The sequence below is a fragment of the Pseudorasbora parva genome, chromosome 7, assembly GCF_024679245.1.
Source record: "Pseudorasbora parva isolate DD20220531a chromosome 7, ASM2467924v1, whole genome shotgun sequence".
Classification (NCBI taxonomy): Eukaryota; Metazoa; Chordata; class Actinopteri; order Cypriniformes; family Gobionidae; genus Pseudorasbora; species Pseudorasbora parva.
In genome coordinates this window covers 16,521,713-16,548,569 of record NC_090178.1, presented here as the reverse complement: position 1 = coordinate 16,548,569, position 26,857 = coordinate 16,521,713, and the positions used below count along the sequence as shown (strand labels likewise).

Here is a 26,857-nt window from a genome sequence, read left to right as displayed (position 1 = left end):
CTTTTCACTGCCCATGGATTTTAATGGCAGCATGCATTTCTTGTTTGAAGACCGTTGTTATTTGTTTCCGTTGATGCCTATGTTAACCCTTCATGCCAGACTTCCTGCGAGAGGACACGCCAGTTGGGACTAGCTTTCTGAGGGCAGCGGCTCATGATGACGACCAGGGCACCAATGCAGCCATTGCCTACTCTCTGTCGCAGCAGAGCCCAGCTTACTTTCACATCAACCCCAGCACAGGATGGATCTACGTCAACCAGCCAATCTCACAGGTGCACATTCCACATACCTACTCACATACACGCACCTTTACCTAGCTTTCAAAATGGGGACATGCCATAGACTTCTATTGTTACAAATAATTGGTTATAAATAAAGAAGCTAAATAATTGTGTGTTGGTCCCCCTTTTGTTGCCAAAACCTGGCCCGTCAAGGCATGGACTCCAATAGACAGATAAGGGTGTACTGTGGTATCTGGCACCAAGATGTTAGCAGCAGCTCCTTTAAGTCCAGTAAGTTGCGAGGTGGCGCCTCTGTGGATCGGACTTGTTCGTTCAGCACATCCCACAGATGCTCGATTGGATTGAGATCAGGGGAATGTGGAGGCCAAGTCAACAATTTTAACTCGTTGTTGTGCTCCTCAAACCATTCCTGAACCATTTTTGCTTTGGTCAGGGAAAATCGTTTCCATGAAAGGTTGTACATGGTCTGTAGCAATGCTAAGGTAGGTGGTATGTGTAAAAGTAACATCCACATGGATGGCAGGACCCAAGGTTTCCCCGCAGAGCATTTCCCAAAGCATCACACTGAGCATATTAACATGCACACCAGTAAGCTGACAACACAAGTAAACCGTGTTTACATGACTTTATTAATAAACCGGGTTATTTCCTTGTAGTTACGTCAAAAATAATAATGGCCGTAGCTGACTCTGAGTTTTCCAAATGTTATGTCAGTTGTGATGTTAAATAAAGCATGCACCGTGTCAGCGGGAGATTTACGGCTCATATCATCCCTCATGCAGTTTCAGATGCAGCGTTTTGACTGAACCTCTTCAACTTCTGCTGCATGACATGAGAACACAATTTTAAAATTTTCTGGGTCTTAAAAGAGCCTGCGTTTTTAAAAATATGTCCTTATTTCATGCAAACACTAGCTAGCACTGTCTGCATTTAAATCTGCTCTAAGTTTGCGTTTTTGTCACATACCACACACGCGCACTTCAATAAGCCGACAGAAAGCAGGTTAATATGTTTATATGCAGCACGGAATCGCAGTAAGAGACAAAAAACTACCTGTCCCGACTGGTTTATGCTTAAGCTGTTTATGACCTTACTCCGATAAAAGAAAAAGGGTTGCCGCGTTTACATGACCATGTTCATTGTCGGCTTATTAGGCATAATCGGTTTTAAATGGTGCATGTAAACATACTCACTGTCTGGTCAACTTGCCTTCTTCCCATAGTGCATCCTGGTGCCATGTGTTCTCCAGGTAAGCCACGCGCATGCACCCGGCCATCCACGTGATATAAACAAAAAGACCAGACCAGGCCACCTTTTTCCGTTGTCCAGTTCTGATGCTCACATATCCACTTTTGGAGCTGGTGGACAGGGGTCAGCATGTGCACCCTGACTGGTATGGAGCCCCATACACAACAAACTGCAATGCCCTGTGTATTCTGACACCTTTCTATCAGAACCTGCTATAATTTTGTGAGCAATTTGAGCTACAGTAGCTCATCTGTTAGATCGGACCACACTGGCCAGCCTTCGCTCCTTAAGTGCATCAATGAACCTTGGCCTCTCATGACCCTATCACGATTAAATCCTTACACTTGACCATTTTTCCTGCTTCCATCACTTGCTTCCACCCAACAAACATGTGCCGTGATGAAGAGATAATCAGTGTTCACTTTACCTGCAGCATGCTTATAATGTTATGCCTGGTCGGTGAATATATTTGGGTGTTTCTTAAAATTTATTTGGGCACATTTTAGATTGTAATAAACTAACAAATTGTGTCAAACTTTTTTCTATTTTTTGTTATATTGAAAGACGTATTACCATACCTTTTTGTTTTTCTAACTCATGTCTGAGACCCAGTCATTATCATAAAAAAGCAATCCTAAAAAAAATACATTTAAAGCTAATAATGATTTAAACAAAGAAAAATAAGAGAATGTTAAAGCAATCCTTTGACTAACACCACATGACTAACAATTTTAACCCTAATATATAATATATTATTAGATTAAATAAACTAGTAAGTGTAAAAATGTATGTTTTAAGATAGCTTATTTTGCAAGTTTATAAGCCAAAAGTTTCCATAGTTCCATAGAAACATTCATTCTTGTGTAAGTTTGTGTTCGTTGGTCTGGTCAGAAATGCCACCATCTTCACTTTTCTGCCCACGAATGGCTGTCTGTGTCATTTCTTTGCTGGATATATAAGTTTGGAGTCGTCAGAGGTTGATTTGACATTAAAAATGCTGTATGCGCATACAGAAGCGCGGACAGAAAGACAGGCTGTACTTCGGTGACATCTTGCATCCTGTTTATAGAGTCACAAGTCATGGCAGTCTTCAGATAAAGCGTCAGAGGACCGAATTTATTAATGCACAGTTCACATCCAGAACGACATTACTTTTAACATGTTGAAATCACTGAATGTGGATGTAACAGAAATGAATGTGGATGTAATTTTTTCAGAGCAGGTCATTAAGACTGCATAATGTAAGTCTGGTCCATGTTTTTTTTATTATCCAGTCTGACCGCCTTGCGTCACTTATGTCCAAGTGGATCAGTTTTAGAACAGCAGACAATGTCACCCACACTTAACTCACCTGTCTTCAAATTGACAACTTAAACTGCCCCCTGCTGTTATTCCTGCCTCCTTTCATTCTCTTTCTGTCGCTTCCTGTCTGCCTCTTCCTTTCCTTCTTTCCTGAAAAAGGCAACATTTTGGAGCCAGTTAAGCAAAGTTTACTGCTGACTCAATCTTAGAATACACTAGCCCTCTGTCTTGAAAGTCAAATTTAAAAAAACAATATCTAGGGTCTTAGCTGCAGTTCTTGATAGTCCGAATGTGAAACATCCAATGGATAATGGAGACCAATTCTTCAGGTGGAAGTATCAGGGATTTCTCTCATCTCTGAATTCCTGTTGAAAAAAAACCTTACCTGTCTTTACCGGTATCAGTGACAACCCGTATTATTTCAGTGTATGCCGATAAGCCCCAAGGCTGTATTATATCACCTGTCTCTTGTCCTGACAGACATCACGGATCAGCCAGCAGATCATTGCTACAGACGGAGGGAGTCGGAGCAGCTCGGTCGACCTCACTGTCATCATCACCAACGTGCACAACCAGCCCCCGCAGTGGGAACAGGCAGAATATTGGGTCACAATCCCGGAGAACACACCACGTGACACCAAAATAGTGGTGAGGCATTCATATATTCCACCACATCGTTTCTCGAGTTCACACTTGCATATAATCCGATATAGTTAAGAGTATGCGTTTCTGGCATACTGTCAGAGGGGAGGGCTCAGACCTCGAAATTTGGCCCGAACCCAAAGTACACCATGGTCACCAAGGCATCTTATTTGATCAAAAATACAGTTAAAATAGTAATACTATGAAATATTATTACATTTTAAAATAACTTTTCTATTTGAATATATTTTAAATGTTAAAATATTTTATCTATCTATAATAGATCTATCTATAATAATAATAGATTATTATTGTGAAAGTAAAGCTGACATTATCGCATGATCCTTAAGAAATCAGTCTAATATGCTGATTGGGTGCTCAAGAAATATTTCTTATTAATATCAATGCTGGAAACATTTCTTCTGCTTAATATTTTTTAATCATTATAATGATTAATGTTTTTTTCTGTGTTTTTTTTTTTTTTTTTTTTGCCCTGTTGACGTAGATCACTTGGAATGCTCTACATAAAGTAGCAGCAAGTCATATGTGTGTCATGCAAACAGTGCACAGAGCACACAACTACAGAGAATTGATACAACAAGCATACTTATACATCTACATATATACGTATATGCATCAATACTTCTGAGTATTAATTATTGTAATCAAAATCTGCCATCCTGGGTTCATTTTCACTGAGCTTGTCATAACACATTCTGGGATTGCCTTCTCCACCAAAAAATGTGTGCAATGCTGATTTTAACCAATAATTAACCTACAGCCATTGCATCACGTCCACTTCTCTAATGTCTTCAAATACACTTCACTAGGTTTTCAATTTTTTTTTTTTTTTTTGGAATAGAAGAACGGTTTTCACTCACAATGCTTCTTCCTTTGTTTGTGCTGTTGATAAGCAAAGGTAGAGTGTTGTGACTTTCTTACCGCTGAGGCTTGTCACATCTTATCCAGCCTTCATCTTGTTTGCTATTTCAGCTCGTTTCATTCACTGTCACATTTTACCTTCGTCTGGGAGCTTGTACCCACAGAGAGATCAGCATCCACAAACAACCTCGTCTGTCCAGCAAACTCAAGCAGACTGCTTGTCTGAACATTCTATTCTAATTCATTCAAAAGGGGCAAAAAGGCCAATCCTCTGAGTCCGTTTTCCTCACATACAGCAGATTTATCAGTGAAGGGTGCCAGGAGGACTTCTTCTGGAGTCACTGTGTTTCCCTGACATCAGCGGCTTCCTCTGGCTGCTGCCAGCTATTTTGCAATCTGTATGAACCTCCGCATCTGTCTTAGCAGTCCTCAGTGGCTCAAACTGTGACGGGGATGTTCTCCTTTTCACGTTGCCACAGGATGTAAAATAGGCTTAGGTGGGATGTTTGATCTTAAAATACCTTCTTTCCCCGCTGGCTTGTAAAGGGAGGTTGCATAGGCATGGGTTTTAGTGCGCCAACTGCTTTGCTAGTCATTTTTGCTAACGTGTTTGTAAAGAGCTACAGGGTTTGTACAGTTGAATGGGAAGTACGACACACTCATAGATGGAAGTTGTGTTCCAAAACCTACTGAGCATTTTAGACAGCACTTCCACATCAGCACACTTCCGAAATGTAAGCTGCAAAAGTATGTTGCCTTATAAGATAACTTGGATAAGACAATCCCAGAATGTATTCTTAACTTCATTAAGAAAACCCAAGATGGCCAGCCAAGTCAACAGAAATGACCAACAGATGGACCAATAGATAGATAATTAACAGACTAGGTTTTTGAACACAGATTTACCTACTGTACACCTACAAAAAAACGACCTAGATCATTTGTTTGTACATGTTTATGATGATGAAGAACAAAAATGAGCTTAAACAGCATGTTGCATAGTAGTTTCTAATTGGCTGGGACTTCACTAGCAGCATGAAGCTCCGTTTAACTGCATTCATCACTTGACAGCCCGTTCTCCTCTGAGGGCTTCTGTTAGCATCCCTGTCAAAGAAAATTAATATCGCTCTAATGTACTGTTCCACACGCTGCATGTTACATATTTTAATACAGATCTTTCTTTACCTCTCTAATCATCTCCTATAGAACTGTCCTCACTCATACTAATGGCATTACTTTCATAACAGATATGACAACAGATAGATAGATAGATAGATAGATAGATAGATAGATAGATAGATAGATAGATAGATAGATAGATAGATAGATAGATAGATAGATAGATAGATAGATAGATAGATGGATGGATGGATGGATGGATGGATGGATGGATGGATGGATGGATGGATGGATGGATGGATGGATGGATAGATAGATAGATAGATAGATAGATAGATAGATAGATAGATAGATAGATAGATAGATAGATAGATAGATAGATAGATAGATAGATAGATAGATAGATAGATAGATAGATGGATTTAGATGACATATTTAAATACATTTTGATCACATTATAGCTAGTATGGACTTGTTGTAAGTAAAACTGTCACTTTCTAGGGCAAACTATTCAATGTGACCGCATTAAAATGCACTTTATGACGGGCACCAAATAAGAGCCACCGCAAGGCATCTTTGATCAGCTTTTTCTTTCTGATGCCATTGCTGTGTAATGAGATGATTTCTAATTATTGCTAATTTCATGGCACCTCAGGCAGTACTCATTCTGCTGGCAGTGATATTACCCATCTCATCATCCATTTTTGAACAGCCCTTTGCACCAGATCTCACCAGCTACTTATTTTCTTTTATTTCTCTTATTTTGTGCTGTTATTTCTGATTTTGTAAATAGTTTTTCTTTGTTTGATACATGCAGGACATGAGACCACAGCTCTCAGATTATATTTGGTTTTGCCATCTTTAAATATATGGCCTTGATTTAACCCGTTTCAAATTCAGGTCCAAGAGTTTCTCATTGTGTTAGATTTATTTGGCCTTTTGTGTAAGTATTTAGTGTTTGTGTAAAGGGCTACCCTGATTTAAAAACAGCATGGTTGGGAACTATAGAATACGTTTTGAATGTTGTATTCTGGTGTTCTCATATAAGTAGTTTAACTGTCAGAAATGTTTTTGTTGCATTTGCTTATAGGGTAACACTTTATTTAGCAGTGTCCACTATACATGTAAAATCTTGCATAATTACATGCAAATAACCCTAAACCACACCTAATCCTAACCATAACCCTATAGTAAGTACATGAAGTTAATTAATATTATTCAGATCTTAGAAATATAATCATACTGTAACACAGACACCTTTAAATAAAGTGTAACCGTGCATTGCAACTGAATTTTGATCCGAGTAAACGTTTAAAAACGGCCCAAGTTTATTCTAGAGTACAGTATTCTATTAACAACTAGGAAGATTTTCTTGCTCAACAAGTTTAACTATGCTGAATGATTAGCTAAACCTCCATACATTTTTTACTCCAGAAGCCTGTGATTGGCAAGTAAATGGTGCCTCAGGGTTCCATTACAGATAAGCACAAAATCACTTTCCAGAACCTTCTCATTTACTGTTCCTTGCTGGTGGAGGGATCATCTTAATTCTATAATGACAGCCGAATCCCTGACCTTATTCAAGAAACAGCTGAAAACTCGTCTCTTCTGTGAACTACATCTTGCTTACTCTTTATAAGAATAAAGAAAAAAAAAATGCTTTCACTACTTCTTAAATCCCTCTATGTTCTAGCATGTACTAATCTAGCTTGAAACTTTATACTGCTAACACTATTTTGCATTGTTGCCTCTTTAAGAAAGAATAGTTAAACTTAAAATGAAAATTATGTCATCATTTAGTCACCCTCAAGTTTTTCCAAACCTGTATGATTTTTTTCTTTTCTTCTGCTGATCACAAAAGAAGATATTTGGAAGAATATGGGTAACCAAACAGTTTATTGGCCCCATTGACTTCCATAGAGAAGAAATGGAGGGGGAAAAAATTATACATAAAATATAATATAAAATACTATGGAAGTTCCATCCGCATTGTTTTTGGATAAAGGTAACTGCTAAATTAATAAATGTAAATGTATTTTTGCATGGCTAGCCTAATAAGCCTTTGCTATAGTGTGGACATTCAGAAGGTCATGAATTATAAGCTGTATTTCTTTTATCTGTAGTCTCAGCTTTTGAGTTTCTGCGTGTGTGTGTGTGTGTGTGTGTGTGTGTGTGTGTGTGTGTGTGTGTGTGTGTGTGTGTGTGTGTGTGTGTGTGTGTGTGTGTGTGTGTGTGTGTGTGTGTGTGTGTGTGTGTGTGTGTGTGTGTGTTAGCACTAAGCTCGCCACCTTGTACATATGAAGGTGATGGTCCTTAGGGCAGTGTGTGTCAGATCAGATCTGTGTGTCCCTGCCCACTCTCATAGCTCAGCTAATGGAGAATGTACCTGGAGGTCACCTTCAGTGTCTCTTCAGTCAGAAAACCAGATAAGTGTGTTGTTCCTTATAGCTTTTTATCACCTACCTTACTGCTCTTCATTGAGTTTCAATATCCTTTCATATTCAGTCACTCTATTTTCAAACTACTTCATCACCCCTCCACACTTCTTTTAATTGGATGGAATGATTATAATTGCAGTCGAGGGGTTTCAAAACACAGGTTGCACAATTATTCAGATACAATTACTGCCTTTGTTAATGGAATGCACCTTGACAATTGGACAAATAACCTCTTTTTCTTTATCCTTTCTTTCGTGTGTCTCTGTCTCTCCCTTCAACGCCCACACTGCATCCAATCTCTAACACGAGGTGTTACCCGTAATATGACTTGAAAAACAAAGTGCTTTACCACAATTACAGTCAAGCTCTCTTTCTGTACAACCCTCTGAATACAGCATAAACTCCCTGATGTAAAATAACTGTAGCAACTGGCTGTTCAAATCTGTTCTGTGCATTGGGAGCCTTCATGCTAATTCATCCTCAGAACTCTAAATACAAATTATGCTTGTTAAACAGTATAATGCATTCATTAGCAACACTGAGTAGCCTTGTTGTGCGTCGAGTGCTCCTATTCATTTCTCGCTCTCGCTTCCTCCCCCCTCGCTTTTCTCCTTCATCTATCTATCTGTCTCTCTGTCTAACTAATTAAAAATTTAAATATCAGTCAGCTCATTGTGGTATTATCTCAAGGAATGCTAATTAACACATTTTCAAAAGCAGTAATTGCAACCTTGAGGATGTAATTTAAAGGGCCTTGTTCGTGTATATGGATAATGAGAATGCTGTTCTCATCAAGCCTGAGAGACGTCCGCTAATAAACTCTTGGAGGGAAGATTAGACAGGTTGGGATTTGAAAGTTGACCAAATTTCTATTTAGTTCAATAGGGGAACTTTCAGTAGTTTGAATAGTTTAACCCCATGAGTGGTTAACTAAAAAATTGGGGTGGTGCTCTGATAAATGACAGTAGGTTCAAATCCCACAATGGTTGATCTGTGAAATATTACCATTGTACTTTTGATCAAAACACTTAACCTTGGGTTACTCCAGGTTACTCTCAGGACTGTCCCTGTAGAAACTGCACTGTAAGTCACTTTGGATAAGAATGTCAACTACATGAGGAATTAGTTGAACTCAAAGCTTTGAAGTGAATGCAAGATGTCCCATTGGACAGGTGCACCAGTCTAGGCAACTTCTGAGAGCTTTTTGATGTCAACTAGCTGTAAAATATGCTGTTTTGAGGTGTGCTAAGTGTGTGAGGGACCACTGGTTTCAGACCCCACAAGTTCTTTATGTATGAATGCCAATTCACACTATTTTATCATGTTCATTTTGCTATTAAATGATCACATTTGTATGGAAAATCTAAATAATTTCATATGAAATAATATTTCACAGTGAATTTTTTTTAAATAATAGAAATTAAATTTTGCATTATTATTTTAAAGCCACTGTTTATAAATTTTTACATTGTGACATTTTCATGCATATATGTATCAAATGAATTACTATATATATATATATATATATATATATATATATATATATATATATATATATATATATATATATATATATATATATATATATATATATATATATATATATATATTGGCTTTACAGTTTTATTGGTAAGATAGAATAGACTCAAATCTTCATGAAATGTTCTCAAAATCAGTAACTTTTTAAAACAAAATTCTGAGATCTGCATCATTATTGAGATGGACTGGAACTGTGAGAGTAGCATAGGTCATGGAAGTTATAGTGAAGGTCTGTCAAAGTGATTGCAAATAAGTTCACTGAATAGGTCATTTCCGTTGGGGGACATGTACCGAATGGCAAAGTCGACACTTAAAAGCAGGAAGCAAAAGCCACAGAGCTTTTAAGGTACTTGTTTTCTGTGTTGCGGTGGGCGGATGTTCTCAAAATCATGGCCAGGGTTGATTTAATGGCTGACTGGACCCATGTTCTCTGACACACAGAGTTCTCTCTCTCTCTCTCTCTCTCTCTCTCTCTCTCTCTCTCTCTCTCTCTCTCTCTCTCTCTCTCTCTCTCTCTCTCTCTCTCTCTCTCTCTCTCTCTCTCTCTCTCTCTCTCTCTCTCTCTCTCTCTCTCTCTCTCTCAGTGCACTTTTATTTTGCTTTACCTTTTCACCCTTTTTCTCTGTCGACCAAGTTTTATAACTTGTGCTAGATGCCAAGTATTTCTTAACTCTGGATGACCATAAATGGTTTCAGTCTTTCTCTTTGAGTTTTGACTGTTGGCTTTGCTGTGCCATTAGCCATATTGTCATTGGACTGTTTTGTTTGCTTTACGGTGTCATTTGGTGGATGGTGTTTTGGGTTAAATGTGTTTACGTCATCTAAAAGACTTTGAGTTACCCTTGCAGCCAAGTTAAAGCTGTAATATTGTATTTTCCAAGCCACAAAACAATTACTTTCATGTTGTGGCATTACACTTCTGGGGGGTTTTGCATTCCCTTGCACAGCACATGCCATAAGGATAATAAAAAAGTATCCATGTTTTCGGGTTAACAGCCAAGTTAAAGTAGCAGTGCTCCTTATTCAACTGCATTTTTCAGTAGCATGACAATATTCTACAGTACTTATAGTACAAACAGTATTTTCATCACTGTTATTTTGTAGTATTACAATTATAACTAATATAATAATTATGTTTTAAAATATTTTCCTCCCTCTAGAAACTTTACATTTTGTTAGTAGCTTGTGAAACGTGATGTTAACTTTGAGTAGCTTAGCTTAGAATGCAAGTTTTAAAGTAGTTTCCCCAACATTACATAATGATGGTTTATTTCCACTCAATATTCTTGTGCATTCTTTCTTTAAGGGTTAGTTCATCCATAAATGAAAATTCTGTCATTAATTACTCACCCTCATGTCATTCGACACTCATCTACGGAACACAAATGAAGATATTTTTGTTGAAATCCGATGGCTCAGACAGACCTTCATTGACACCAATGTCATTTCCTCTCTCAAGACCCATAAAAGGCACTAAAGACGTCGTTACAAAGCCCATCTCACTACAGTCGCTCTACAATAATTTTATGAAGCGACAAGAATAGTTTTTGTGTGCAAAAATAAAATAAAAAAAATAACGACTTATATAGTGATGGGCCGATTTCAAAACAAAGCTTCGAACTTTATGAATCAACTTATCAATTCATCTTTCGGATCGCATGTCAAACATGTGAAATCACGTGACTTCCGAATCCTGAATCGATACACTGAATAGTAATGGTTTGAAGCTTTGTTTCGAAATCGCCCCATTGCAATATATGTCATTATTTCGTTTTTTTTTTTGTGAACAAAAAATATTCTCATCGCTTCATAAAATTATTGTAGAGCCACTTTAGTGAGATGGGCTTTGTAACGACGTCTTCAGTGCCTTTTATGGGTCTTGAGAGAGGAAATGACATTGGCGTCAATGAAGGTCTGTCTGAGCCATCGGATTTCAACAAAAATATCTTCATTTGTGTTCCGAAGATGAACGGAGGTCCTACGGGTGTCGAACGACATGAGGGTGAGGAATTAATGACAGAAATTTCATTTTTGAGTGAACTAACCCTTTAAGAGGCTATATGTAAACATTGGTTTGTAATCAAATTTGATATAAAGGAAGAGGAAGGACATAGGAAATCTGGAAATTACTACTGCAGAAAGTAACTCCATAACTGTCAATATTAGTTTGGATTATTGATGAACCGTGTCTAATGTGTTCACATGCTGCAAGTCAGCAGGCGCTTAACCTACGGTTCTACTGATGCCTTCTCACAAATAATGCTAATTATCCTATTTGAGCTTTAGTAATAGGTGTTCACATCTTATGTGAATATGTGTTTAAAGTATTATAGCACATCTAAGCAGTTTTTACCCAATTACACACAAACCCACACATTTTCATAACAATATTTCACCATGCAGGCCATATTTAATTTTACATGACCAACCTAAACCTCATTTTCCCTCCTAACAGACCATCAAGGCAACGTCCCCTCTTGGTGACCCCAGGGTGACTTACAACCTGGAGGAAGGTCAGGTTCCCGAGACCAACATGCCTGTGCGCTTCTACATCAAGCCTAACCGGAGGGACGGTTCTGCCTCTATCTTGGTGGCGGAGAATCTGGACTATGAGACCACGCGTTTCTTTACGCTCCGAGTGCGTGTACAGAACGTGGCGGCTGTACCGCTAGCTTCCTTCACCACTGTCTATGTCAACATCACAGGTGAGAAATACCATCATCTTCTGGAAATTACAACTGCAATTTGCAAATTTAGGGTCAGTTATTATGTATTTACTTATTTATTTACTTATTATTTTTTATTATTTTTAACTTTTTAATTGATGCTTTTCAGTTTGTATGTATACACTGACAATCAACAAATTAGTTGTTTTTTCTTATGCTTAACATGGCTGCATTTATTTAATAAAAAATACAGTGAAAATAATGATGTTGTGAAATATTCCCCAGTGAATATTTAGGTATATTAGGTAAAAACCAAATACCACTTTTAAAAAAAAAAAATACATTTATTTTATGCAAAATAAACTACAAATACATTTACATATCTATGTACTCTATAGCATTACCCTGTAATTGTATTTTTTGTATACTAAACTGGTATACTGTTAAATTGGAAAAACTAATTTTGTACTTAATGTGCTTTAGTTATCTGGAAGTTTGGCTGAGATCCAACTAAAGATACACTTCAGTATATTTGATTGTGCTCAAGTAGAACTAACTCAAGGGTAACAGTTTACTGCTTATTAATATTTAGTAAGGGTATTTTTGTAGAATTTAAGTTTAGGTATTGGGCAGGATTAAAGTATTATTTCACTTTAAAATGAAAATTACACTATGATTTACTCACCCTCAACCCAAATTAGGTGTATATGACTTTCTACTTTTGATGAACACAATCAGTAGCCTGACAAGCCAGACCCACATCAAGATGTTTGGTTCGGAAACTCACCATTGACAGGGCTCAATCCGAGGGGCGGGATAAACGGTTGTCTTTCAAACTCCCTCTGCACGTGATAGGATAGCGCTACCACCAACCAGAGCAACGAAGCTGAAACAGAGCTTGTTGATAGATTAAACATTCGCCGTATCCGGTCAGCAAAACTCTGAACACATCGACACTCACGGGCAGATTAGATTTGCTGCCACTAGGGTGCGTCTAGATTTCTAGGCTACACAATCAGAGTTATATTAATAAATATCCTGATGCCTCCATGTTTAATAATGGCAGTGAACGAGGCACATGAGTTTGAAGCTCAAAAAAGTGCATGCATCATAAACATACTCCACATCTCCAGGGGGTTAATAAGCAAAGTGATGCGTTTGTGTACGAAAAAAATCCATATTTAGCATGTTATAATGTAATGTTTAGCTTACGCCAGAGCTTCTACTGTATGTAAATGATGAAAAATATGTTAATTGATACTTAGCATGAAATTAATTTATTTCAAATACATTTTGTTATGGTTATTACAATGTAAAATAACTGTTTTCAATTTGGAAATAATTCAAATATAATTATTTTCTGTCATGTCAAAGCAGAATTTTCAGCATCATTACTCACAGTTTTCAGTGTCACGTGAGTCATCAGAAATGCTGATTTGGTGCTCTAAAAACATTTCTCATTAGTAATGGTGCTTGCCATATAGGCAAAGCATAACTATTGTTCTCTTGCATAATTATTATTATTCCACACAAAACTCCTCCTGTCCGGTGGGTGAAAAGTGGGCGAAAATGTTTCATAGACTTTGCATTGGGATGAACTTTGACGACTCAAAGCTCAGAGTGAGGATTTCATAGAAACGTGAGTTTGACTCAGAGCAGCAAACAGCCAATCACAAATCACCTTCAACACTTCATATTCATGCCCTAGCTAGCAACCATTGTCCTGTATTTCTGCATCAGAACATTGTAGAAACATGGGGGGTGCCTCTTTTGACTCATGCTAGCAAATTAGACTTCCATCATGCTAGCAGTGAATAGCGACATGCTAATAGGAATTATCTAAGTGTTGAATCAGGCTAAGAACATGTTAATAACTCTATAAAGACTCCATAACCATATGTGACAACTACCTACTGCATAGCAACTTCCTAGCAACCACCCAGCCAAGTTTTGCCACTGCAAGCGCTACTCACATTTTCTTCAGGAAATGTACATTCTAGTTATTATTATTAATAATCGTTTCCTAATATTCTTGTGGAGACTGCAAATATTTTTTTAAGGATTCTTTGACAAATCGAAATTTCAGAAACACAGCGTTTATCTGAAATTATAAACCCTTTTTGTAATTATTATAAATGTATTAAAGTTCCATGTCTAAAAATCATGGTAACACCATGGTACTTCTTCCATAGTGTGAGACAAAAAGATAGAAGGAGAACAAAAATGTAAAAATCTGACACAATGATAACAGTCCATGTTGACACCTCTCACTAGCGTGCTACAAATACGCCTCGACAACCGGTTCCACGTCGCCTGTGTGCCCTCGGAGAGGTAAACACATTTGCGGTAGTTTAGCAATCAGCATTTCATGCCAGTGCGGTTTCTCAGAAGCACAGCAGTGTCTGATCTGATCCACTGATTGTGTTTGAGGCGCTGACGCTAATGTTTTTTCCCCTTTCTTCATAGCTCATTTAGCCTGCGCTGTGCATTTGTACACAAAAAGTGATCTCTGCTGTCATTGAGTGTATGTGGAAATCCAGAACGCTGATGAGTGCATGACAGGCAGCGGGTGGGGGGTGCCGAGTGATGGTGTGTGTATGTGTGTGTGTAATAGGAACAGTGAAGAGCTTTGGCATCAGCACACAACACTCGAGACCACATCAGCATTAATTAAGAGGAAAATGGAGATTGAAATAGAGGGAAAAGGAGACAAGAATCCCACAGAACAACTAGTTTAGAGCCGCTGTAATCCACTAAGAGCAGAGAATCCAGACAATAAAACCCCACTTATCTTGAACACAATTAACCACTCACCAACTAAGCCATACACTGTAAAAAAAAAAAAAAAAAAAAAAAAAAAAACAATGTTGTTGGTTTAACTTAAAAAGTAGCCTGGTTGCCTTCAAATTTTGAGTTCATTGAAATTAAACATTTGAGTTGATACAATGAAGGAAATTGGTTTAATAAATAGAAACTTATCCATCTATTGTATCTAAACCACATAAAAAATTGGATAAATCATGAAAATAGCACAATTTGGCATGTTTCACTCCGTCATCACAAATAAAACACAAATTACCCTATAATGCTTACAAAATATTTTAAGCATATTTAAATAAAGGTTGTCGATTCTCAAAAATGTTAATTGTATTAACTCAAATGTTTAATTTCAATGAACTCAAAAAGGCAACCAGGTAACTTATTTTTCAAATTCTTTTTTAAAGTGTAGAATAAAAAATAAAAGAACCAACAAAGACCTGAAATGACCCAAAAGTCACACTTTAAAATGCCGTTGCATTACATACAAAATATCAAACCAAGTGGAGTTTTCTTTTCTTTTTTAAAGAAAGCCAGAACAAATGAATTTTTTAAGCAACATTTTAAAAAAAGCTGTAACAGTAGATATACTGACACTTTATGGAAGTCAGACATTGTGGAACATGTTAAAATGGCTCAGAAAAGTACATTGTTTCGATCAAGTATATTTAGTTTCGATATCTAATGCAATTAATCTTGAAATACTTTTTGGGGTAACTGTATTTACTGTAAAACAATGTTTACATCTAATCTAATATATGTCCATTTGAATCCATTGGAAGATTTGTTTCAGTAGTGCTTAATTTGTAACTGATTGCTCTCATTCTTTTTTCTTCCAGATGTGAACGACAACGTTCCCTTCTTCATGTCATCCACGTATGAGGCGACGGTTCCAGAGGGTGCAGAGATTGGCACATCAGTGGCTCAAGTCTCAGCCTCTGACCTGGACTCTGGTCTCCATGGCATGGTAAGACTCTTCTGAGTATGATACTTTTTGGTTCTTTCTAAAACTTTAGATCTACCATAGCCTGACGTGGTTATACTCAATTCTAGTCAGAATATGAGTCTGATATTACTCCATTGGGCTGTATTTATGTGCCTGTTTCAACCGAACCAGGAAAGACCTCAATTGGATAGACCTACAACTAATCAGAGCAACGAAGCTACGCATAACATTTGTCAAATGTCAACAGGGCTCAACTGCACTGTGTTGCCAAGTCTGCGTTTTTTTCCGTGGGTTGTTTTTCATGTCTGCGGTTTGAAGCGACCTCAATTATGTGATATATAGACCCAGGAATGCGAATTTTAGCAGGCAACCTTGCCAAAATAACACACATTTTACACCTTAAATGCCATTTTGAATTGAAGAAAAAAAAAAAAAAAAACGCACATGCGCTGGAATAAACGATCTTTGCCGGTGTTGTTAAAAAAAGAATTTAAGGATACACAGACAACTTACCAACATGATCATTATTTCAGAGAGAAATAATGAAGGTGAATGCATACAAACAAGCTCTCGATTTAGGATTTGAACAAATTCAATCCAAGGCCAACACCTTTGGTGACGTGGATGATTAACGTTACTGTTTCTCATTTGTCCATCATGCCCGCCCTGACAAGTTAATTGGTCCGAACAGTTTCTGTTTTATAATACTCCTATTATGGTATAATTACTCCTCTATAGATCAAGTCCAGACCGAACTGCCCGAGCTCAAATGTTGTGGGCGGGGCTAAGTTCGGCTGGCATCCAGGCTAGATCTACCATATCACATAACTTAATATTTATCTAATATGTGACTTAAATTATTTGATACATAGTTCGCTTTTAATCTTGCTTGACACTCTTTCCTGCCTAGATTAACTACATAATTCTGAAGGACCAAAGTGGCGACTCGCAGTTCTTCAGCATTAATTCCTACACAGGCATCATTCACACCCGGGCCACCTTTGACCGTGAGCAGAAAGGCTCCTACTTGATCGAGGTCCAGTCTCAGGACAGTTCGGAGTCGGCCCGGCCCAGTCAGCAGGGCCAACCCAACACAGGTGTGATCTATCAACCATGTCTTCTTAACCCCTCGGTCACTCTGTTTCCCCGTCCACTGATTACCGCAGGGCACACCAGCCTCCAGGATGAACTCCATTCATTAAAACTTCAATGAGTCACGCCTAATGAAGAACAAATGCCATCCTAGGGATTTGTATGCAATTTAGGCCTTTAATAAGACTGCAGATTTAATATTAAACAGTCATTAGGATGTTTAATACATATTATAGAAAAATCCTTACTTCAAGTTTTCACAAATAATTTCTCATTAACATTTTCTATGAAGCCATTGTTCTTGCAAATATATTTTCATAACAGCTATATGACAATGACATCCTTTTCCTTGACAAGTTTGGGGTCTGATGTTTTTTTAAAGAAATGAATACTTTTATTCAGCAAGAACGCATTAAACTAAACAAAGATGACAGTAAAAGCTTTTACATTTTAACAAATAAATGTGTAAAATATAAAATTGCTTCCCGTTTCCACAAGTAGCAACTTTTTTCAACATTTACAATAATTTAAATCGTTGAATTAGAATGATTTCTGAAGGATCATATGACACTGAAGACTGAAGTAATGGCTTCTGAAAATATAGCTTTAAGTCACAGGAATAAATTATATTATAAATCAGCTATTTTTGTTTTGTATTTTGATCAAATAAATGCAGCCTTTGTGAGCATAACAAATCATACCAACCCCAACTTTTGAATGGTAGTGTAAAAATATACATTTATATTTGATACAACGAATCCCAATGACTTTGCTATTGTTCTGCTTGCCTATCTTATACCATTTATACGTTTACTAATGAATTCTTAATCAGCTTTTCTCCTGAGGTATTCTATGCATTGATGTGATCTGGAAGTAATACACACCTCTTTTACCCTGTAGACACAGCCTACGTGAGGGTTTTTGTCACAGATGTAAATGACAATGCTCCAGCTTTCTCTCAGCCTGTAAATGAGATCAGCGTGGAGGAAGACAAGGAAGTGGGATTCGTGGTCATTACCGTTACAGCTAACGATGAAGATGAAGGTAATTTTTGTTGTATGTAGGTGTGTCAAATATCTTATTCGGGTGGTCCTGTCACTTGTTTTTAGTTTGTGGATTTTGTTGTTTTAGTTTTGTTTGTTTGTGCAATGATTTCTTTCTGACAGCCCACTGATATTTTTGACAGAGATGGAGGAGGAGGGGTTGCAAAAAGAAATTGAGCGAAATAAATCTAGGTGGAAAATTTTTTCCTTTTTGTGCTGAGCTTGTTAGCAAATCTCTGTGGTGAATGTGGGAGTAACAATTTCAGCACCCCATTTGATGTTTGTCTCTTTGATTTGTTTTTCTTTGTTGTCTTCAAGAAAAAGAATTAAATAAGTAGCAGGATTTCTTTAATGATGGAAGTAAACCCTTGTGTGAAAGATTTTGTGTAGAAATTTACATGAGATGCGTGACATCTGAGGGCCCAGGCAAATAACCATTGAGATTTTAAAAGGAACCGAATAGGCGGCTCTGCCTTTTGAAAAATATACTGAAATGATAAAAGTGGTGTATAATGGTAGATTTTTGACAAAATTCTCGAGAGGCTTTACTAGGTGGCTTAACCAGAGATTAAATGAGAAGAAAATAGCAAGTGTATTAGACAAGCTGCACAGATTCATTCATCTATTATCTGTCAGTCGAACTATAAGAAAAAAAGGTATTTACACAAAGATGAACATTCTGCTATTATTTACTCACCTGCTATTATTGTCATCTGTGTGGCTTAGTTTTTATATCTGTGTAAAAGAATACCTCTTTTTATTATTTTTATTTTATTCTGTGATATATTACAGAATGCCCAGATTGCTCTTTTCCATATAGCAAAAATAAAAGGACACAATCAAATAAAAAACACCACTTTAGTGCCAAAAAAGTGGTCCGTTTTATTTTAATAGATGGTTTTTGTCATTTTTATTATTAGTTTTTGTATTTGAAGCTCTATAAAATTTTAGTTCTTTTTTATTTCAGTTTTAGTTCTTTTAATAAATCAAGTATAAAATATTTTATTTTGCTTTAAAAAAAAATCCAAGTAACAAAAAACAATTTGTATGGTTTACTTTGACAATAATAACCCTGGATAACAACAACATAAGTGTGAGTAAATACTGACAATTTTTTTAGCAAACCATCTTTTTAAGATAGGGACGATAGTTTTGTTGTCCTAACCGCTTCGCACAGCTGCATACTTTGGTATTGTTACCAAAGTATGCTGAACCCCTCAAGGGCAAACTGAAACTGCAGGGAGTTCATGTTTATTTCAGCAGTACACAGAGTTGATGTAATGATGTAACTATAGCCATTATACCATTTAACAGAAGAAGTCTGTATTTTATTTTTTTGTCCCTGTAATGTAAGATGCCAAAATTAGCATGTGTACGGGCATTGCTGACAGCGTACTTTACCTTAATGCCATGCATAGTTTGACCTCTGAAATGAAACTTGGCTGTTTAATAAATGTTTTATTTATGTCTTTAGAGAGCTGCATATCCTTCAGACAATCTCAGTACTGCCTGAAAACATCACCTTAGCAGCTGAAGCCATGTGAATGCATGAGCAGCTATGAATTAGTCTAGCGAACTCTCAGTGGTCAGTGGTCAAATTTGCATATTCCAGTTTACTGAGCGACTTCTACTGTTGATTTTGTTACTCCTGTTGGGAACATTCGGTCTATCGCTTGTTTCCTCCGACAGCCATAGAGTCGCTCCTGTTAATCTGAGCGCGACAGGCTTGGACAAATCACCTATCCGTCCAACGTAGCGTGGCAGCCTGCCTGTCTGCCCACCCCCTCATTTCTCATCCTCTGCCTGTAGAATATTCCAGGCTGTCACCTCCACACATCTCGGTGACACGATTCCTCCACCTGACCTCGCTCTGATTTCCATCAGGGCATGGCGACTTTGACTCATCTGTCAAATAAACAAACGGGCGGGAGCGCAATGTCTCTCACGGCGATGCGGCTTCACCCGTTACATATGCATGACAAATTATGTGTGGCGTGGAGCCGTGTCAACAAGCAGGCTGGAGTAAAGGAGACAGGGGCAGCAGGATGGAGATGTGCAGGTGTCTGATAGCTCATTAATGATCAGACTCCTACGCCGCCGTGGAGGTGAGACGGATGACGTGACCCGCCATGGCTGGATGGACGGTCCTGAGCAGAGCGTAAGCTAATATCTCACGACTGTCATGAAGGGGAAATGCAAATCGAAGCTTGATGTCCCTCTGTCCCCTTCCTGCTTTGGAAGGCACAATGAATGAGATTGCCATTAAAATGCAATATTTCTTATTACGCTGGGGATGAAAATGGGGAATAGGAATAATTAGAAGCTGATTTGCAGGAGAGGAGGAATTTTATGGTCCTGTTAAGTGTTTCCTAAAGCTGATTAGCAGTGCCCTCTTTGAGCTGTTCATTAAACTCCAGACTGATTTCAAAGATGGAATATGTAAAACATGCTCAACTTTCTTCAACAGCTGAATGAGCACAAGGTCTCCTAGTCTTTCAGCTGTCTTTCATCGCCAGTGACCATCCTATAGATCACAATAGTTAGGTTTAACCTGGTTGGCCTGTGGTGGAGCTGTGGGGGGCGCCGCCATGATGGTCATTAAGGAAGCTTGCTTTTGGCAAAATCACTTGAGCTCCCCTCAGCAAGCGTCACAGCACATCAAACTTCACATCCGTGATGGCCGTAGCCAGGATGAGCAAGACATGTTCTAATGAAATCCTCACACATCACGCCCAGATGGTGTTTGTCTCATAGAATCTGATCCGGACTGGTAAACAGAGCTGGCGCAAAACTAGAGCTTTTTCCCCCCGCAGTGTACCATCGGTGGATAAAGCTAGTTGGGGTCAAGGAAGGATAAACTGTGGGGATTGTTTGAAATAAAATGCATACATTTCAACTACATTATTATAGGAATTATTGCAATATTATTATTATTATTATTAAGTATTATTATTTGAATTTCATAGAGCACATGACAATGGTTATTCAGTCTTAAATCTAGACTGTGGTAACAGGGCCGTGCACAGATATTTTGAGGGGCAGTGGCCCAAACCAAAAAAAAGGGGCACTATAAGGGGATTGAGTATCATCTTAATATAGGAAATGAATAACAAACCTTTTACAATCATACTGTAAATACAATTGTTAGGCTTTAGTGCTAATTAAATTTCTGTTGTTCTAATTATTCTTCCAAAAAGTTGATTCTGGGCTAATTTGATATCTTTTCTATTTACATTTTTTATTGGAGATTTAAGTAGCAAATGAGAATCACTAAAATTGAATATATTTTGAGACAAAGGTCTTGTTTATGATTTATGTAAATCATACGCAACAGATTTTTAATAACAGAATATATAAAAGTATGGTATTTGGGGTAAAAGGCATATTTAACATGATAATAAACAGCTGACTGGCTTCCATTTGTTGACATGACATGGTTAAGATTCAGCTGGTAAATATCATAATTTGGGTGTCCATCTTAGAGGCAACATCATATTTATAATAAAATATATGATAATAATCATATAATACACATATATTTAGTTGTTACAGAAAGAAACTTTATAAAATTATTATAGAATCTCATTCATTCAATGTTTTCAGATTATTTACTTAGGCTAAACGTTTGTTTCTGTATTTTAAAATATATTTTTATATTAACATTTTAATATTTACTGAACAATAATTAAATATTTTATTAATCAAAATAAACAGAAAAGACTGCAAACGTTGCTTTTTTGCACAACTATGGACTTTTTTGAAAAATGAGCACATTTTTCTTAGGGTGTGCTTTAGCCCCATTGTAGGCTACCCTGATACAACTCATGTATATTTATAATAGCCTGTATTAACTTTTTTTAAATTGTGTATACGATTAATATGGTCTAAATAAAATATCATAAATATGAAGTATGTTAGGCTATAGATACTAGTAGCCTATTAACTCGTAAAATTGATTATAATCGGAAATCTATTTTTTTTAGGAGTGGCATGCTGGAGCTTTGAATCCATGTTTGCACTGTTGAAACAATTCAACGTTGTGGATTGTAGTTTGTAATATACCTGTTAATGCGACGACATTCTGGAACAGCCGTCTCCACAGAGAGCAGACAGCCGCAGACTTTGAGCGATGCTGCGCGGAGCGAGCGGGAAAACACAGAAAGGTTTAGCGGAACTAGTGGAGTTTTAGCGGAACCGAACGCTTTTATGGAAATCCTCTGAGGGTGAGGGAGGGAAGGGGGCAAGAGGGGCACCTTAGCTGATGAGGGCAAAGGGGCAGTGGCTCTAGCCACCGGGCCACCCCCCTGTGCACGGCCCTGTGTGGTAATTGTTTAAATCAATCAGTTTGATGGTTGAGATACATTTTTAACCACTGATCTACATTGTTAAAAATGAAGGGCTCTATTATACAGCTAGCGCAATGCGCCGTCAGGCTAGTTTCAGTCTGACGCAGTTATCATTTTCACCTCCAGCACCATGTAGTTTAAATAGTGAATGCATTTGCACCCATTTGTGTACCCATGGGCATTCGGGTATGAAAACAAGGTGTGTTCCTGCGTATTTTTGGCACATTGCTATATTGAGGTAACTGAAATTGACTATGTAGTAATAAGCAGCTATAGGCAAGTCCACAACACAGGTACACTCTGCTTGTTACACACACAGGGACACAGCAGCACAAAATAAAAGTATTCCTCTCTGGAGAAGTGTTCAGTCTTTTCGCTTGCAAATTGCAAAGAAAGCAACTGGCTTTTAAAGAGATGACAATCTGATTGGTTTATAGCACGTTATGCCCCGAAACACACCCATTACTCATTAAGAGAATAGGCACAACCCTTTCAGACCACTCCCCTGGCGCTCTAAACGTTTTTCCCGTTGTTAAACAAGGAAAAGTGAATTAGGACACGGCCTAAGTGCACTTGCACCGTGTGCTTTAGTTTAGACCGATGCGGTCAGATCATTAAGATAGGGCCCGAAGTGTGTCATTTTTGCACATTTGGTGAATTTATAAAAAAAATTACTTTTAAATCTATTATAAATTATATTATTATCCAATGACATTTGTTGTATCACATGTTGAGTAAAAAATTATTGTATGTTATGTAAAAAACTAACAGTATTTTAAAAATTGTCTGTGACATTTTGTATGTGTGTATGTTGATTTCAGTATTTAAGCGCAATCATATCATGCCTGTGTGCATTAGAGCTTTCTTGTCCTTTATGTAATCCTCATCAAATGAGCACAGATTAATTTTGACATTCTCTTTTTATCCAGCTCAGCCAAGCTTAACACTTCCTAGAATACTAACGCTTCCCAAACCCCCCAAACAGGTGCCAATGCCAAACTGCGGTACCAGATTACCTCCGGGAACACCATGGGCACGTTCGATGTGGAGCCAGAGGTTGGCACAATTTTCATTGCCCAGCGGCTAGACTATGAGCAGGTGCAGCGCTACGAGTTACGGCTGGTCGCGTCGGATGGAAAATGGGAAAACCAGACAATGGTTGTCATTAATGTCATCAACCAGAATGATGAGGCACCCCTGTTCACTCAGACTGAGTACCATGCCAGTGTCATGGAGGAACTTACAGAACTTCCTGTCCTTGTGCTAGAGGTGAGGGGTGAAAACACGCACATATAGTTACAAGAAAATGACAATGTTGAAGATTGCTTCCAGTCTCGTTACGGGTTTCCTTGAAATTATATGTAATGTTTATTAATGTCCTCATGTAGTTTAAAGCTTTGGAAGAAAAAAAGGAGGCCTTTTTGGAATTAATATTTTGACACACCCTGCCACGATTGTCATTCTCTGCTAGCGTGTTTCAATATTGCTGTCTACTGTGCTCTCAGTGTAAAAAACAGACTTCAAAGGCTTTGCATAAACACACCTAAAAAAGAGGAGGAGAGAACTATCAGCATTCCTTTGCTGTGACTATTAACTTTTAATTGCCTCGTATGTTCTGTGATAAGTGTGTTGAATTATAATATGCATGCCTGGTTTTTCCCATCTGCTCTTCTCGCAGGTCTCAGCCACAGATCCAGATCAAGAGGCAGACCAGCGTGCAGTGCGATATTCTCTACATGGGCAGGGAGCTGGTAGCGAATTCACCATAGATGAGATGAACGGAAGGATCTTTGCCCAACGGCGTTTAGATCGCGAGGTTCGCTCGGCCTGGCAATTCCTTGTACTTGCCACTGATGAGAATGGGGCGGGTCTTACCGGGTTCGCTGATGTTTTAGTCGACGTGCAAGATATCAATGACAATGCGCCTGTTTTCCTGTGTGCAACGGACAACTGCTTTTTGGGGCACGTGCCTGAGAACTCCCCAGCTGACACTTCCATAATGGAGATGCGGGCCACTGACCTAGATGATCCAAAAGCTGGCAAGAACGCTATCCTTACCTATAGAATTGTGCAGAATGTGCGCAATGAAATCAATCTTAACCTCTTCTCCATCAACCCAGCCACGGGCACCATCTATACTGTTCTGCGCTCTTTGGACAGGGAAGTGGTGGATCGATATCTTGTTGTGGTGGAAGCTCATGATGGAGGAGGACTTTCAGGAACAGGAACAGCCACCATCGTAGTTTCCGACGTCAATGATCATCCTCCAGTGTTCACCCAGAGGGTCTACATGGCCTCTATGCCAGAAAACTTGGACATCAACAGCGAGGTAGTGGTAGTGGCTGCCACTGATGGTGATGAAGGTGAAAATTCAGTCATGACATTCAGCATCATCGGTGGAGATGAAGACCGTAAATTCTTCATTGAGACAGACAAGGTAAACCGCCGTGGCATAGTGAGACTAAAGAAGAAGATTGACTTTGAGAAGCCACATGAGCGCACTTTCAACCTGACAGTCAAAGTGGAGGATGCTGACTTCTTTAGCCTGGCCTACTGCATCATTCAAGTGGAAGACTCCAATGACCACACTCCGGTCTTCTTCCCACAGTTCTACGAGGCAGGATCCATGTTCGAAGATGTACCAGTAGGCACCATTGTTGCACAGGTGACAGCCGTGGATCTGGACTCTGGTCAAAATGGGAGGTTTACATACAGCATTGCCCCGGAATCTGACCCCTTTCAGCAATTCCTAGTGGATAAGAGTGGTTGGGTTGTAGTAGCTGACTCTCTAGACAGGGAAAAGGTGTCTCAACATAGGCTTATGATCCTAGCCACAGACATGGGCACCCCTGCTCTGACCGGCTCTGCCATTGTGTTAGTGACTGTACAGGATGTCAATGACAACGGACCAGAGTTTGAGGCTCCATATCGGCCCATCGTGTGGGAGAACACTGTTGCGCCACAAGTCGTTCACATGAATGACACATCTGTTCTGTTGCATGCTATTGACAGAGACACGTCATCCAACGGGGGGCCTTTTTCAATTCGTCTGTTGATGTTGACCTCTGATGTTACTAATTTCAACTTGACTGATCTGCGGAATGGTAGTGCCATGATAACTGCTCTCCGCAGCTTTGACCGGGAACAGCAGAAGCGGTATCTTCTTCCCATCCTGATGATTGACAGTGGCTCTCCACCAATGAGCTCCACCAGTACACTTACCGTCATAATCGGAGATAAAAATGACCATCCGCATTCACCTGGACACAGCGAGTTCATAGTGTACAACTTACATGGTATGCTCCAAAAAATTAATTTTACAAGTATTACCATATTCATTTAGCATGATATTTACTTGGTACTTCATGGTGCATTGTAAATGTGTTGTATTGCCATGATACATGTTTAAAACACCATGGTACTACCATGGTCAAGTCCAAAATACCACGGGGAATACCATGGTACTTTTTGTAAGCCTTCATTTATCTTGATATTACATGATACTACAAGATACTTTAAAATATTCCGTGGTAAGAGTAGTATTACTTGATATATTTTTAGCATTTTTCTCTTTTCTCTGATGGAAATGCATTAGCCTTCTAATAAGAATTTGTCATGTAGCTCAAACATGGCATGATGCTTACAATTTACTTAAATCCCAGGTTTAAGAGGCACATACACACAAGCCATTTTAAAGGATGTTGATTTCATGAGTAACAGGATTACAGCATTTCGTTTTGCCTTTTGGAGAAATGGCAATGTTGCATGCTAATAGCATTGAATCCCCCCCACTGTGCTGTTTAAGTGGGTCCATATGTGCCAATGAGATGCTCCGCTTTTTGCTTATCTCTTTAAAGATATGCCTTCTCCACCCACCCACACACGCGCACATCGCCCCAGGTATCGCGCAGCCTGGATGGAGGTAGCTTTTCTCTAACCTCATTATGTATTTTCCCCAGGTACACTCCCCACGACGGTACTTGGACAGGTTCAATCCCCTGACCTTGATGATTGGAGCGAGAAGGTTTACAAGTTTGAAGGCAAACCCCCCAGGTGCTTTGATCTTCTATTGAAGTTTGATTCAAACTCTGCAGTGTCAAGTGACACTTACAAGAGAAGAAAAAAAGATAAAGGAAGATAAAGGATGAGAGCGTGCAGAGCACAGCATATTAGCTTACTGACATCTCGCCTGTCACTCGCATTATTAATTTCAAAATTCACTCTAAAGTGATACACAAAGTCTCTCCTAGTAACTTATAAGAAAGATTACGCTGGCTAGAGGTTTTGACTAATGAGCTCCATCTATATGATGGTCTTTGTCCAATCCAGACTCTGTGTCTCATGCCAGCGATGGCACCTTTAAGCGAAGCGATTATGCTAACACTCCTTCAACCAATGCCAACTCAATCAGTTTAGTCTTGAGTTCAATCACAGTCTATTTCAAGTTCCATCCGAAGCTGCTCCTGACGGTGAGTTGTGACGGATCTGCTCTCATTAATTTGGATAATTAACACATTAATACATTAGCAGTTTGA

At 38.5% G+C, this 26,857-nt stretch overlaps 1 protein-coding gene across 1 annotated transcript in view; it reads left to right on the top strand.

Annotated features, from left to right (window-relative positions):
• The window catches only part of si:dkey-22o22.2 (neural-cadherin), a 147,831-nt gene that overhangs the window by 103,756 nt on the left and 17,218 nt on the right, over window positions 1-26,857 (top strand). The window contains exons 11-19 of the mRNA XM_067448317.1: window positions 100-272; window positions 3,273-3,440; window positions 11,868-12,117; window positions 15,735-15,862; window positions 16,752-16,938; window positions 17,834-17,977; window positions 23,308-23,591; window positions 24,001-25,618; window positions 26,282-26,375. Coding sequence (XP_067304418.1) covers window positions 100-272; window positions 3,273-3,440; window positions 11,868-12,117; window positions 15,735-15,862; window positions 16,752-16,938; window positions 17,834-17,977; window positions 23,308-23,591; window positions 24,001-25,618; window positions 26,282-26,375 — 3,046 coding nt within the window. The remainder of the gene's footprint in view (window positions 1-99; window positions 273-3,272; window positions 3,441-11,867; window positions 12,118-15,734; window positions 15,863-16,751; window positions 16,939-17,833; window positions 17,978-23,307; window positions 23,592-24,000; window positions 25,619-26,281; window positions 26,376-26,857) is intronic.